Source organism: Loxodonta africana, chromosome 5, assembly GCF_030014295.1.
Source record: "Loxodonta africana isolate mLoxAfr1 chromosome 5, mLoxAfr1.hap2, whole genome shotgun sequence".
NCBI lineage: Eukaryota > Metazoa > Chordata > Mammalia > Proboscidea > Elephantidae > Loxodonta > Loxodonta africana.
Window position 1 is genome coordinate 16,013,454 of NC_087346.1, and position 13,618 is coordinate 16,027,071.

At 35.4% G+C, this 13,618-nt stretch overlaps 1 protein-coding gene across 2 annotated transcripts in view; it reads right to left on the minus strand.

The window, feature by feature from the left end:
- HSPA4L (heat shock protein family A (Hsp70) member 4 like) overlaps window positions 1-13,618 on the minus strand; it is a 55,255-nt gene that overhangs the window by 28,516 nt on the left and 13,121 nt on the right. For both annotated transcript variants that reach the window (XM_023548652.2, XM_003410435.4), the window contains exons 4-10: window positions 10,002-10,124; window positions 7,837-7,936; window positions 6,933-7,066; window positions 4,006-4,250; window positions 3,794-3,870; window positions 3,183-3,334; window positions 1,714-1,820 (exon numbers count right to left, since the gene is read on the minus strand). In XM_023548652.2, the coding sequence (XP_023404420.1) occupies window positions 1,714-1,820; window positions 3,183-3,334; window positions 3,794-3,870; window positions 4,006-4,250; window positions 6,933-7,066; window positions 7,837-7,936; window positions 10,002-10,124 (938 nt within the window). The remainder of the gene's footprint in view (window positions 1-1,713; window positions 1,821-3,182; window positions 3,335-3,793; window positions 3,871-4,005; window positions 4,251-6,932; window positions 7,067-7,836; window positions 7,937-10,001; window positions 10,125-13,618) is intronic.

The following is a 13,618-nucleotide window of genomic DNA, read 5'->3' on the forward strand; positions in this document are numbered from 1 at the left end:
ATGGTTACGTGTTTGACTATTATTAGCTGAAAGGTTGGCAGTTCAAACCCAACCAGTGGTGCCTCAGAAGACAGGCCTGGTGATCTCCTCCTGAAAGGTCGCAGTCTTAAAAACCCTGCGGAGCAGTTCTATTGACTCAATGGCAACGAACAACAACCCCAAAATACTTCAGTGTCTATTTCCCAGAAGGGATATTTTCTAACATGAACAAGCACAGTGGTCAACTCCATATATTTATGTTCATACTTTCTTCTACCATCTATATTCCAGTTTTTTTCTTGGTTGATACAATTATGTCCTTTATAGTATTCTCTCCCCTCCAGTACAGAGAATTTTTAAACCTACACAGCAATTCCTATTCCTTAAATAATATACAGAAACAGTTTATGACTACAGGTTATAGTGGCCCAGAAACCAACTATTTAACACTACTGCACTATCATCGTGTCGCATTAATTATGCAAGGTTTGGAATCTCACACTGACTAACCTCTCCTCTATCCTTGTTTTCAAGAAGCTATCAATACCTTCTACTTTCTCGCTGTAGTCATTGGAATACATTTACTTTTCAATTTGGCTCCCAATATATTTTCTTACAATTATTTGCTGGATCGCTTCTACCTTTAAATGAAATTAAACTTTAAAGAATAATGCTTCTTGCCTCAAACTTGACATTGAAACATCAAGACATTCAGATCAGATTGGTAATTCATATTTTTCAAACTTGTACAACAATTTAAATTTTGGGGGGTTTGGATGTATAGAACACAGAACATTTTAAAAGCATCTTCAAAACCCAAATACAGCTTTACTTCATTGTACAAGTTGTGCTTTTGAAAAGTAGGCAAATATGTGAGAGACAAATTTTGATTTTGGTAGGAAAACAAACTTCTTAAACTCAGGGCACTTCACAGAAAAAGAAATGTAAATGTCAATAAAAACATAAGATTTTAGCTCACGATATTTGGAAATTTAAATAACAAAGTACTAACTTCTATTATCAGACTGTTAAATTTAAACATATAGGAGGAGATGAGCTAAAACAGGTAAGCGCAGGCAATGCAAATAGGAATATAACTAATAAAATATTTTGAGTAAATAATTTGGCAGTATTACTTAAATAAAAAAGTGCAGATCCTTTGGCCCAACAGTTCTACTCCTACAGTTATTTTACAGACTCACTGACAAGAAGTGAACCACTAGATGTGTACAAGGACACTTCCTAACAGCACTGCTTGAAATAACAGATGTATGACTTAATAATGTACTGGTTAAATTATGAAACATGTAACTGCTGACATTTTAAAAATATAAACATTTAAAAAACAAGTTGCGCTGGAGATATACAGATGATCTTGTATGTATTAAAAAGGTGCATATTTGTGTTTGTTTTTGGATAGTCAAAGAAAATGACTGCACAGATACACATCTAACTAAGGGAGTTTAAAAAAAAAAAAAAAAAAAGGGAGTTGGGGTATGGTAAATGCAGGTCTTAAGGTATGTATATTTCTATACTGTGATTTTCATTTGAAAACGAGCATTTTTATTTTATAATAAAATACTAACTAAAAAATATGCTCCTCATGGTTTACAGAATATATCATTTCTACATTCTCATTTTTAAAAAGAGTGCTTCTGAGTATTTTAAGAAGAGTAGATTCAATTGGTTAAAGATTTACGGCAAGCTCTAATCAAGGCTTTAAAGGTAACTTACCCAGTTCCATCTTCAAAAGAGGTCTTCCACCTTAACGTGATTGAATAAGGAATAAGGTCTGTTATGGAAAATTCACGCACTTTAAATGCTGGCGAAAGAATCGCACACTGAAAATAAGATGTATATCGCATTTAAATCAACAAACATAAACCATATCCTGATAAAACTGTTTAATGAAGTCCTTAGATTAAAACTGCTGTATTTTAAAAATTACTGTTCTTGGTAACAACTAGTTAAAATTAGAAAGGGCCAGAGTGCTCTTCCGTAATCTAACAAAAATTAATACAGAATATTTTTAAATCTCAAAAAGGAGTAATTGCAAAAATTCATAGAATAAATGTTCTTTCAGCATAGTTACAGATCTATTGTTCTACTGTAACTTAAAATATAAACAGGAAAGACATGATGCTTATTTATCAGGTATAATTTCAATTTATTTAGCCTACTGATAGATGGTTGAAACAGATACTAAAAGGCCCCTATGGAAGTCAGCACAACTGGACTAAACCAAAAACTAACACGTTTCCTGAATACGACCAAACACTTCAAGGGACAGGGTAGTAGGGGCCTGGGAACCATGGTTTCAGGGGACATCTAGGTCAACTGGCATAACAAAGTTTATTAAGAAAATGTTCTACATCCCATGTTGGTGAGTGTCATCTGGGGTCTTAAAAGTTGGCAAGGAGTCGTCTAAGATGCATGAATTGGTCCCAACCCACCTGGAGCAAAGGAAAGTGAAGAACGCCAAAAACTCAAGGAAAATATTAGCCCGAGAGACAGAAAGGGCCATGTAAACCAGAAACTCCATCAGCCTGACACCAGAAGAACCAGATAGTACCCAGCTACCACCAATGACTGCCCTGACAGAGAACACAATAGAGAGTCCCTGATGGAGCAGGAGAAAAGTGGGATGCAGAACTCAAATTTTAGTAAAAAGACCAGACTGAAGGGTATCACTGAGACTGTAGGGACCCTGGAAGACATAGCCCCTGGACTCTTTGTTAGCCCAGAACTGAAACCATTCCTGAAGCCAGCTTTTCAGACAAAGATTAGACTGCACTCTAAGACATAAAATGATACTTGTGAGGAGAATGCTTCTTAGTTCAAGTAGATACATGAGACTAAATGGGCAGCTCCTTTCCAGAGCCGAGATGAAAAGGCAGAGAGAGACAGGAGCTGGGTAAATGGACACGGGAAATCCAGGGTAGAAAGGAGGAGTGTGCCGTCACATTATAGGGAGAGCCACTAGGGTCACATAATAATGTGTGTATAAATTTTTGTATGAGAAACTAACTTCAGCCGTAAATTTTCACTTAAAGCACAATAAAAAAAAGAAAGAAAAAAAAAAGACCCCTATGAGTCAGAATCAACTACAGCAACAAGTTTGGTTTGGTTTTTGCAGTAGACCTATCATAACCCTATTTTTTGTAAAATATACATTCTATAAAAAACAAGGATAACAATCATACCTGTAAGGCACACCCTCTTGCAACAGCTTCATCAGCATTTAGTGTGGTACTTATGTCTTTAAGAAAGAATTTAGTGATTTGTTCCTTTACTGCAGGAATCCGTGTTGCTCCTCCTACAATTTCTATACTACTTATATCTCCACATTGTAAGTCTAGAAAAGAAGATGTTCATAATTGAGGAAAATAAAATAGTCCTTATTAAAGTGTGAACAGCAGGCTTTGGAAAGTGCTTTTTAAAAGAATGCTTTGGATCAATTTTTTATTTTTTCAGAAAAAAATGTAAAGAAGATGCAAATTTTGGAAAAAGGCAAGTTTAATAAATAGTAATTATAAACTATGTGACAGGCGCCAAAGTTGGTCTGGATGATGGAGCGACTATAAGGAAAAAGCACCCCATGGGCTTTTTAAGGAACTCTCTAGAGTTTCAATCCAGAAAAACACTTCCACCTACTAAATCTTCATGGAAGATACTTTTAATTGATTATAAAAACCTTAAATAAAGAGCAATCATATTCCCATGTCTACTTTTCTCTTAGTATTTTCTGTACATATCAGTGAAATGAGTAACACATGGTACAGCTTTGATGGTTAGCCCAGTAATTTCTACTTACTAGCTTGCTCCATTACTGCTTTTAAAGGTGGTTCAACTCTGGCCAGGAGGGAAGCACATAATTGTTCAAACTGAGCCCTATGGGAAAAATTCATTGTGTTGGTTTAATAATACAGCTTATCTTTTAAAAATAACAGAATGAAAAAAAATCAAGACATAATATATACATTATAAAATAAGCAAACACTCTCAAACTGAAAACATACATGGTACCTGTTCATTTTACTAGAAACATCAAGGTCATTCATGAAACACTCGATGTTCAATGGAAGATCTGATGCATTTGCACTCATTAGCTTCTTTAATTTTTCACATTCCTGATATAAGCGCAACAAGGCCCGAGAGTTTTCTTTCACGTTTATCTTATATTTGGTCTTGAACTCATCACAGAAGTAGTCTACTAAAGCCTCATCAAAGTTCCTGCCACCCAAATATGGATCAAAGGTAGTAGCCAAGACCTATTGGGAAAAAAAAAAACAAAACACTAAATTTTCAGATATATAGATGCTTTTAGGAACAAGTAAAAAAATTATGCCTTTAAAATTGTAATAATATGAAACCAAAGAATATGTCAAATCACATGGTGTCAAATCTGGAATTAGACATAAATTATCATTTATTTATATTTAGCCAACATACTTCTCTTCCCCACTCTGAATTATGTGCTTTGTAATTACAGATCCATATATGATAAATAAAGGAGTAACTCTAATTCTGAAATAAGTGAGTTACAGTAACTAAAACTTGATTATTTCTCATGTTCTGGTTCTAGGATACCACTGAGTAGAAAGATCACAACCCAAGTTCAGAGAGCAAAGAAACAGCCTTATGCACATAAAAAGAACGAAGCATCCAAGAAAAGCAGATTCAAAGATTACATCTGACATAGTATAATAGGCCAACTTACAGGCCAGGAATTAAGCTTTCTATTACAGAAAAAACAAAAACAAAAACAAAAACAAAACTGGCCGATTTGCATAAAAAGATAGTTGAAACAAATGGACACATGAGAGGCCAAAAAAGAAAAAAGAAGACAAAAAAGTGAAGAGCAACAGGCCACCAGCTACAGATGTGGCAGTTTGCTTCCATGAAGATTACAGCCTTGGAAACCCTATGGGGCAGTTGTACTTTGTCTTATAGGGTCGCTATGAGTTGGAATGGATTCGGTGGCAATGGGTTTGGTTTGGTGGTCTATAGTCTATCCGCTAGTAAACAAATTAAAGAACTTCAACACTACAGTTACTGAAAACATAAGACCAAGACATCTCGTCTCTCTCCCTAAGGTAGAGGGCACAAATGGCTGTTTATAATAGTCACTACTAAAATAAGGATCTCACTGTTAGTGTGGTTTATCAGATTTTTTTTTTCTTCGTAAGGAAGGCATGAAATGGATGGTAAACATCACAGTAGGATGTGAGCATAATCTGGCTGGGATGTTACCACCAGAATAGGATGGTACATCTGCAGACAGACTTCTCATGAGGTCCAGTATTACCCGAAATTAAATGCAAAATCGTACTGGTATGTGAATATTGCAAGTGTATATTCTTCCGGGGAGAAGGGTCATGGCTTTCATCAGACTTTTAAGGTTGGTCTATGACCTAAAAATTATGAGCTAAAATGATCTAAAATTATTTACTAAAAAGGAAGAAAGTTAACACTTAAGGCTAAATGTCAAGGATTAAACCAGTTTACACAGAAAACTAACCTATTCAGTATGTCATTTTCCTTTAATTTCCTAATTAAACCACCAAACCAAACCCAGTGCCGTCAAGTCAATTCCGACTCATAGCGACCCTATAGGACAGAGTAGAACTGCCCTATAGAGCCAAGGAGCATCTGGCAGATTCGAACTGCCAACCCTTTGGTTAGCAGCCACAGCACTTAAGCACTACACCACCAGGGTTTCCAACTTCCTAATTACAAGGATATTATTATAGTAATACTGGCAAGACAAAAGGCTCTCTAAGTGTTAGATAACACAAAGCATTTGATCCTCTAGATAAAGTCTCCTCACTCATGCACATAATGTAGAGAGTAAGTCTGGACAAGACAATCAATGTAAAAATGAATATAAAACCAAATACAGACAAATAAGAACAGAGAATAAAACCAAAACAAAAATCAAACCAAACCCATTGCTACTGAGTCGATTTCAGCTCATAGTGATCCTAACAGGACAGAGCAGAACTACCCCACAGGGTTTCTAGGGCTGTAATCTTTACAGAAGCAGGCCACCAGATCTTTCTCCCACAGAACAGCTGGTAGGTTCGAACCATCGACCTTTCGGTTAGCAGCCGTGCACTTTAACCACCATACAACCAGGGCTCCTATCCAGGCATTAAGGCTTTCTACATAGTCTATCCAGGAGCCCCGGTGACACAATGGTTAAGTACTTGGCTGCTAACAGAAAGGTCAGCAGTTTGAATCTGCAAGTCACTCCATGGGAGAAAAGATGTGGCAGTTTGCTTCAGTAAAGATTATAGCCCTGGAAACTCTATGGGGCAGTCCTACTTTGCCCTGTAGCGTTGCTATGAGTTAGAACAGATTCAATGGCAATGGGCTGGCTTGGTAGTACATAGTCTACCTGTCTGTAAGCTGGTCATACTGTGGCAGTTTGTATGTTGCTACAGGTTGGAATTGACTCAACAGCAATGGGGTGGGGTGGAGCGTGGGGGGTGGGAGATGATGCTGGAAGTTATTCCACTGGTATTTCAAATACCAGCAGGGTCACCCATGGGAGAAAGGCTTCTGTAGATCTTCTAGACTATGACAGACTAGGAAGAAAGGCCTGGTGGATCCACGTCTGAAAATTAGGCAGTGAAACCTTATGGATCACAACAGAACATTGTCTGACTTGCTTGCTTTGGACATGTTATCAGGAGGGATCAATCCCTGGAAGAGGACATCATGTTTGGTGAAGCAGAGGTCCGGCGAGGGCATGGGGGACCTACAGTGAAATGGACTGGCACAATAGCCCAACGATGGACTCAAACATACTGGCCATTATAAGGATGACACAAGACTGGGCAATGTTTTATTCTATTGTACATATGGTTGCCATGAGTTGGAGCCTGACAACATACAGTCCATGCAATTAAAGATTACAGTCAAACGTAGTGAATCAGTTATTTACTTACCTTAAGTTTTCCTTTGTTAAAAGCACAAACTGAGACCTGGTAGGCAGAATGCCCCATATCGATAAATACTACATTTCTTGGTTTCTCATCTAAAGGGGGAAGATCTTGTTTATAAATTCCATATGCTAGCGCAACTGTGTAAGAACAAAGAAATAGGTTAATTTTAACAGCAGTTGCTTGGAAAACTAAGAGATAAGTCACTTGATACTGTACTTTAATACATGGTGCAATGACACAAACCATTAATCGTTAGTTTCAAAGTAAATTAACTTTTCATAATTGGTTAATGTTTTAATTTTTTTTCCCTACCCATCTAGAGTTCTACAATAATAATCATTCTTACAGCAAATAGAGTCCCCTAGAGGTGCAATCCATTAAGCTCTTTACTACTAGTTGAAAGGTTGGCAGCTTGAACCCACTTAAGAGGCCTGACAGGCCAGAGAGGCCTGAGGATCTGCTTCTGAGGGGTCACAGCTTTGAAAACCCAAAGGAGCAGTTCTGCTCTGCACACATGGGGTCACCATGAGCCGGAACAGACTCACCGGCAACTAACAACAGCAAAGCAAATAAAACATGTTTGATCTCTGCCAAGATGTACTCCAAAATGACAAGCTTACAAGAATGAGTACATAATCGTTAAAAATTAAATGATTTGTGTTAATTAAACAAACAAGCAAACATAAAAGTATTTTTCTCACCAAAACCAAAACCAAACCTGCTGCCCACTGAGTCGACTTTGACTCACAGCGACCCTGTATGACAGAGTAGAACTGCCCCGTAGATTTCCAAGGAGTGGCTGGTGGATTTGAACTGCCAACCCTTTGGTTATCAGTCGAACACTTAACTACTGCGACACCAGGGCTCCATTTTTCTGACAATGGTTTTCAAATTGCAAAATGCTTACCTGCAGTAGTTTCATTCATCAGCCTTAAACAATTTAAGCCTGCAACCTGGGCTGCGGCCATCACAGATCTTCTCTCAGCATCAGTGAAAAAGCTAGGAATCTGGTATTTAAAAACATTATGTACATTAGTTTGATGTAACATATTTTATGTCAACATTTCATCAATTGAAAAATGTAAAATAACTGCACTAAAACTTACGTTCAATGGTGCTCAAATAAATGAAGAAAAACACTAATGCTTTTTTATCATTGTTGAGAATATACACAGCACTAGGTTTATTTTTAAAGCTTGATAATTTCTATACCATAAAGATCTGATGTGATAGTACAACACTAATTTAAAGTAATTAATAATATGAAATAATATGAAGGATTTCATGAGTGTTAATGTAAACCCTTCCTGCGTTGATCTGGTATATTGAAAAACATTTATGTTCATCTTTATAATCATGAAAAATTTAAAACCTCAAAGTAAAATGAGATTGGTTAAATATATTACAGTATACCCATATAACAGAATCCTACATAGCTGACAGAATGGATCAGGTAGACCTATCATGAAATAGTATCTTTATTACATTTAAAAAAAGGTATATATAGCATGATTTCATTTTTTTATGGTTTCATTATAATCTCAACTTTTTACAATGGTTATCTTTGCAAAGGAAGGAACTATACTGCAGGAAACTTATGATGAGCATTATTTCTTTTAAAATCACCAAAAAAAATTAAACATTTCTATTAAAAAGATAAACAACTCAGATTTAAAACAAGTTTTTTTTTTTTTTAACCTGTCAAACTAAGAAGTACTTTTGTCTTATGGGAATTTTTTCGATAAGCTAGTTAAGTATAAAATGTATAAAATGACTTGAGCCTCCGAGTTCTGAGTTTAAGTAAACAGTATCCTCCAATTTTTTGAATTTAGAAACTTCATTTAACAGATTAATAACAACAGGAAATGCTTGGATTCTGGTAACTTACCCTGATTTTGTTACTATCCTTTTGGCAAAAATCTATATTACAAATAATTATTCATTTAATAATCATTAAGCCCTTATGTATCACTTGGGACATAGCAGTGCACAAAATGAACAAAATACTTGCCCTCGTAGAGCTCATAACTACATAATTTAGTAATAGCCAAGAACTTCTCATCACTTTGTTCTGACACTAATTTCTAGCTGAAAATAAAAGCAATTACAAGTTAAATAAATGGGATTTGAATTTAAGGCGGATTTTTTTTTTTTTTAATCTGTACCACTCTAACATATTTTCAAGTGGTAGTATAATGGAAAACTTATGGTATAGACTCAGAAAAAGAACTACCTGGGTTTGACTTCTGGCTCTCCTGCTTACTAGTTGTATGATTTTGGGTAAATTTAGTTTCTCTATTTAAGAATGTCCTACTTCATAAAGTGGCTCTGAGGATTAAGTGAGTTAATACATATAAAATTTCTAGAACAGTGCCCACTCAATGGTAAACTCTACATTTTATTATTACTAATTCACTATAAAACAAAATATTAAGTTCCAATATATTTCTACCATTTTAAAATCCCAATACCTAGGAAAACACATAATTTGCTAACTTTACTAAAGAGATACTATCCTCTTTTTCTGACGATATGAGACTCGAACTTACGGAGTCGACTTTAGTAGTTAGAAATATATTCATATTTAGGTGACAACAGATAACTTAAAACTAATTATCAATATGTAAAAAAATCTCAAGAGATAAAATTGGGTAAATAATTAAATATTTTGCTAAGAATCCATAAAGTAGAGCTTTTCTTTCTGGTACAAAATACATACAATCTCAAATTTCCAACTGGATAACTTTATCCTTCACCGTAACAATATTAAGTCCCTTAGAGGTGGGAAGTTAAGTGCTACCTGGAAATATTCTTAGGAACAGTGGCAGGTAGTCACTAACTAACCATACACATTAGGTTTTTAAGATTCATTATCACAATAGACTTTATGGGAAATTCAATCCTAAACTACCAAATAAAGCAATGTTTATTTTTTTTAATAAAGTCAAAACGGTTTTGGCTTATTTATTGGATAAGAGCAGAGGGCATTAAAAAAGCAAAGAAAAATATTTCAATATAACATTAATACACTGGAAAATGATTCAAGAGTATTCTTTCCTGAAAAAAACTTACTGAAATCACACAGTCAGCCACTGGTTTCTTCAAAGCATTTTCTGAAGTCTCTTTAAGCTTGGCCAATAGCATTCCAGTAACTTGTTCAATTGCAAAAGGTCTCTCTTCTTCCAAGTACCGCACCTAAAACCAAAAGCTCAGATATTTATTAAGAGTCATTTACTCATCCTACAAATATTAATTAAGCATCTATATTATATGTGATGGGCATACGGCAGTGAAAAAAGTGAAGTCCTTGCCTCAAGAAAGTTATATTCCAAAAGCATTGTCATTCTAAAATCATGGCTTCATTAAAATCAATGACAACTTCTCTCATTTCTGAATTCCCAATATTTTACATAGTATTATAACCAAGCAATTATTTTCAAAAGTGTCTCTAGTGTTTCCAGATCCCTACCTTCCCACAAAAGAAATTTTTATCATTTTTCAAATGTGACACACCAATGAAAGAGAAAAAGACCAAACAGTCTTTTGAAAGGTTTAAAATGAAAACTTTAGTCATATGGTTAAAAAAAAAAAAAAAGTCATATAATTTTGAAAAAAAGGAAATGAGAATATAAAAAAAAAAATCCTTATTAAAAAAAAATTGTCAGTTGTTCTGTTATATATATTCTTACCACAAAAAAAGGGAAATTTAATATGTTTGTGGAACTAATTATGAATTAAGTATCAGAAATGCATACAGAAAATTAAAAAAAAAATTTTAGACCAAATAACTGCTTCATCTTTTTTTTTTTTTTTGTAGTTGCAGTTGTAGCCTAGCACCCCTTTGGACTAATCTTTCCTTTGAGTCTTAGGTTTTCTTCAATTCCCTTGCTCCAGATGGGGTAGGATCAGTGGAGTACCATAGATGGCCACTCACAAGCTTCTAAGACCTCAGATGCTACTCACCAAAGTAGAATGCAGAACATTTTCTTTGTAAGCTACGTTACGCCAATTGAGCTAGATGGTCCCCAGCCCTCAGCCCAGTAGTAACTGCCTCATCTTCCACACAGGTTTAAGACTAGGTTGCATTTGATTTGAGCACATAAACTTTATACGGTGCTTCTTGACCAAGGGATACTTAAAGACCTTTGCTTTTATTCAAGAAATCAAACTCTTTTATAACAACCACCACAAAATTTACAAGTAATACAAAGCTGTCTCAGAGCCCACATGACTATATTTAACTAACTGAGCACACAACTCTGTCTTTTACCTCTGTGTGACTTTGTAGCACTTTAAAACTTTGGAACAGCTTTAAAGACTGCTCTCCCAAGCAGCATCATGTATGCATGTATGTGACTGTGTATAACAAGATTTAGTTTGAAACAGCTCTAAAATTTATATCCATTTGTTTCCAAATAAATTTATCATTCAAACACATGTGTCAAATGACTGCCTTTAAACCAAGAGAGTAGAGGGAATTAAGCACTATGAACTAAGGGAAAAATGAATCAAATACCATGTATGGTCTTAGTCTGACAGTGGACAGAAAACACGTTGTGCATGGATGTTCATGACATAAAATCATAGATGAAAAAAGATCAAATTAAATTCAAACAAATATCTAAAAAAAAAAAACTGGATAAAATGCTTGAGAAGTCAAACACTGAAGACGTTTAATCTTGAAAAGATGAAGACAATTCAATACATAACAGGTTGATGTTTTCAAAACTTCAACTAGCTTACAGGCCCTTTGGATGAATGCATAAAAAAATGTATCACTCAGAAATTAGGTTTTGGTTTTGTGTTCAAAAAAAAAGCTTCACTCTTGCTTTTCCCAATGTATCCACAAACCATGGGTTTTAAATTTTCTATAAAACTTGTTCTCTAGGTGAGCATTAACCAGAATTTATCACATCTAAAGGACTGTTGTTAGCTGCTGTCGAGTCGACTTTGACTCATGGTAACTATGTACAACAGAACAACATACTGCCCAGTCCTGCATCATCCTGACAATCGTCAGCATGTCTGAGTCCATCACTGTGGCTATTACTCCAATGTAGCTCACCAAAGGTCTCCCACGCCCTTGTTGACCACCTACTTCACCAAACATGATATCCTTTTCTAGTGATTGATCCCTCCTGATAACATGTCCAAAGCAAGCAAGTTGGACAATATTCTGTTGTGATCCATAAGGTTTTCATTGGTTAATTTTCAGAAGTAGATTGCCAGGGCCTTTCTTCCTAGTCTGTCTTAGTCTGGAAGCTCTGCTGAAACCTGTCCACCATGGGTGACTGACCCTGCTGGGTATTTGAAATATTGGTGGCATAGCTTCTAGCATCTTAGCAACACAAAAGCCACCACAGTACAACAAACTGACAGACAAGTGGTAGATCTAAAGGCTATCTGAATATTATTCTTTATCTCAATTACTGCTATCACAGTCCATCCAGGTTCCCAGTCAGCAACCTGTGACCAGCAAATTTTACCTACAAGATGGCTTTGCAATTTGTCTCATCTTTAATCTCTCATGGTGTCTTTCCTAAACTACTGTAAGAGCCTCCTGTCTCCTTAACTACAATTCATCACCCACCCTGTAGACAGAACACTTCCCTAAAAACCAATACATTTGCATAAACAAATGTCTATAAACTGAGGAATGGATAAACAAAACGTGGTATATCTATATGATGGGATATTATTTAGCCATAACAAGGAATGAAGTACATACATTCTACAACATGGATGAACCTTGAAAGAAGGTGAAAGAAGCCAGACATAAAAGGCCACATATTGTGTATTCCATTTTGTATGAAATGGAATCCATAATACACAAATCCATAGAAACAAAAGATAGATTAGTGATGGCTAGGGGGTAAGTGTAAGGGAGATGGCGTTAAACATTAAGTTTAAAATTTCTTTTTTTAGTTTTTAAAAAATAACAGCTTCGGTGAGATCTAATTCATATAGCTCAAAGATCACCCTTCTGAAGTGTATAATTCATCGGTTTTTAATACATTCACCAAGTTGTGTAATGATCACCACTATCCCTTCTAGAACATTTTCATCACTCAAAACAGAAACTCGGTACCCACTGGTAGTTGAGTCCCCATCCCTCTTTCCCCTTGTATTAAAAATATTAATGCAAACTCTTCTTTCAAAACACAAGAAGTTAAACACACACACAAACAGTAAGTTAATTCTGGAGTTTTAATTCTACATCCCAAGGCGCTAAGTCATAGACTGGTTAACAAAAACACGTTCATGCCGATTTTTTCAAAAACCAACAGAACGCCTCAAACACAGAGTTACCATATGACCTAGCAATTCCACTCCTAGATATACCCAAGACAAATGAAACATATGTCACACAAAAATTTGTGTATGAGTGTTCATAACAGCATTATTCATAGCCAAAACATGAAAACCACCGAAACGTCATATGAGATTATAAGATTCTTCCAAATTGGAGAAACCCCATTATAGCAATTAATCTTTTGTGGTCTATTTCTCTAAATCACCCAGGCATCTACTTTTATCCTCTGAAAACTGTTCACCTTTTCAAGCTTCCCAAATAATTTTTCCTCTACAATAAACTAGCTTTTTTTTTTTTTTTTTGGCATTCACTAAAGCTTATTAAAAAAACCTCCTGTATCTTGGGTACGTACATACTGTATCCAGAAGAAAAGAGT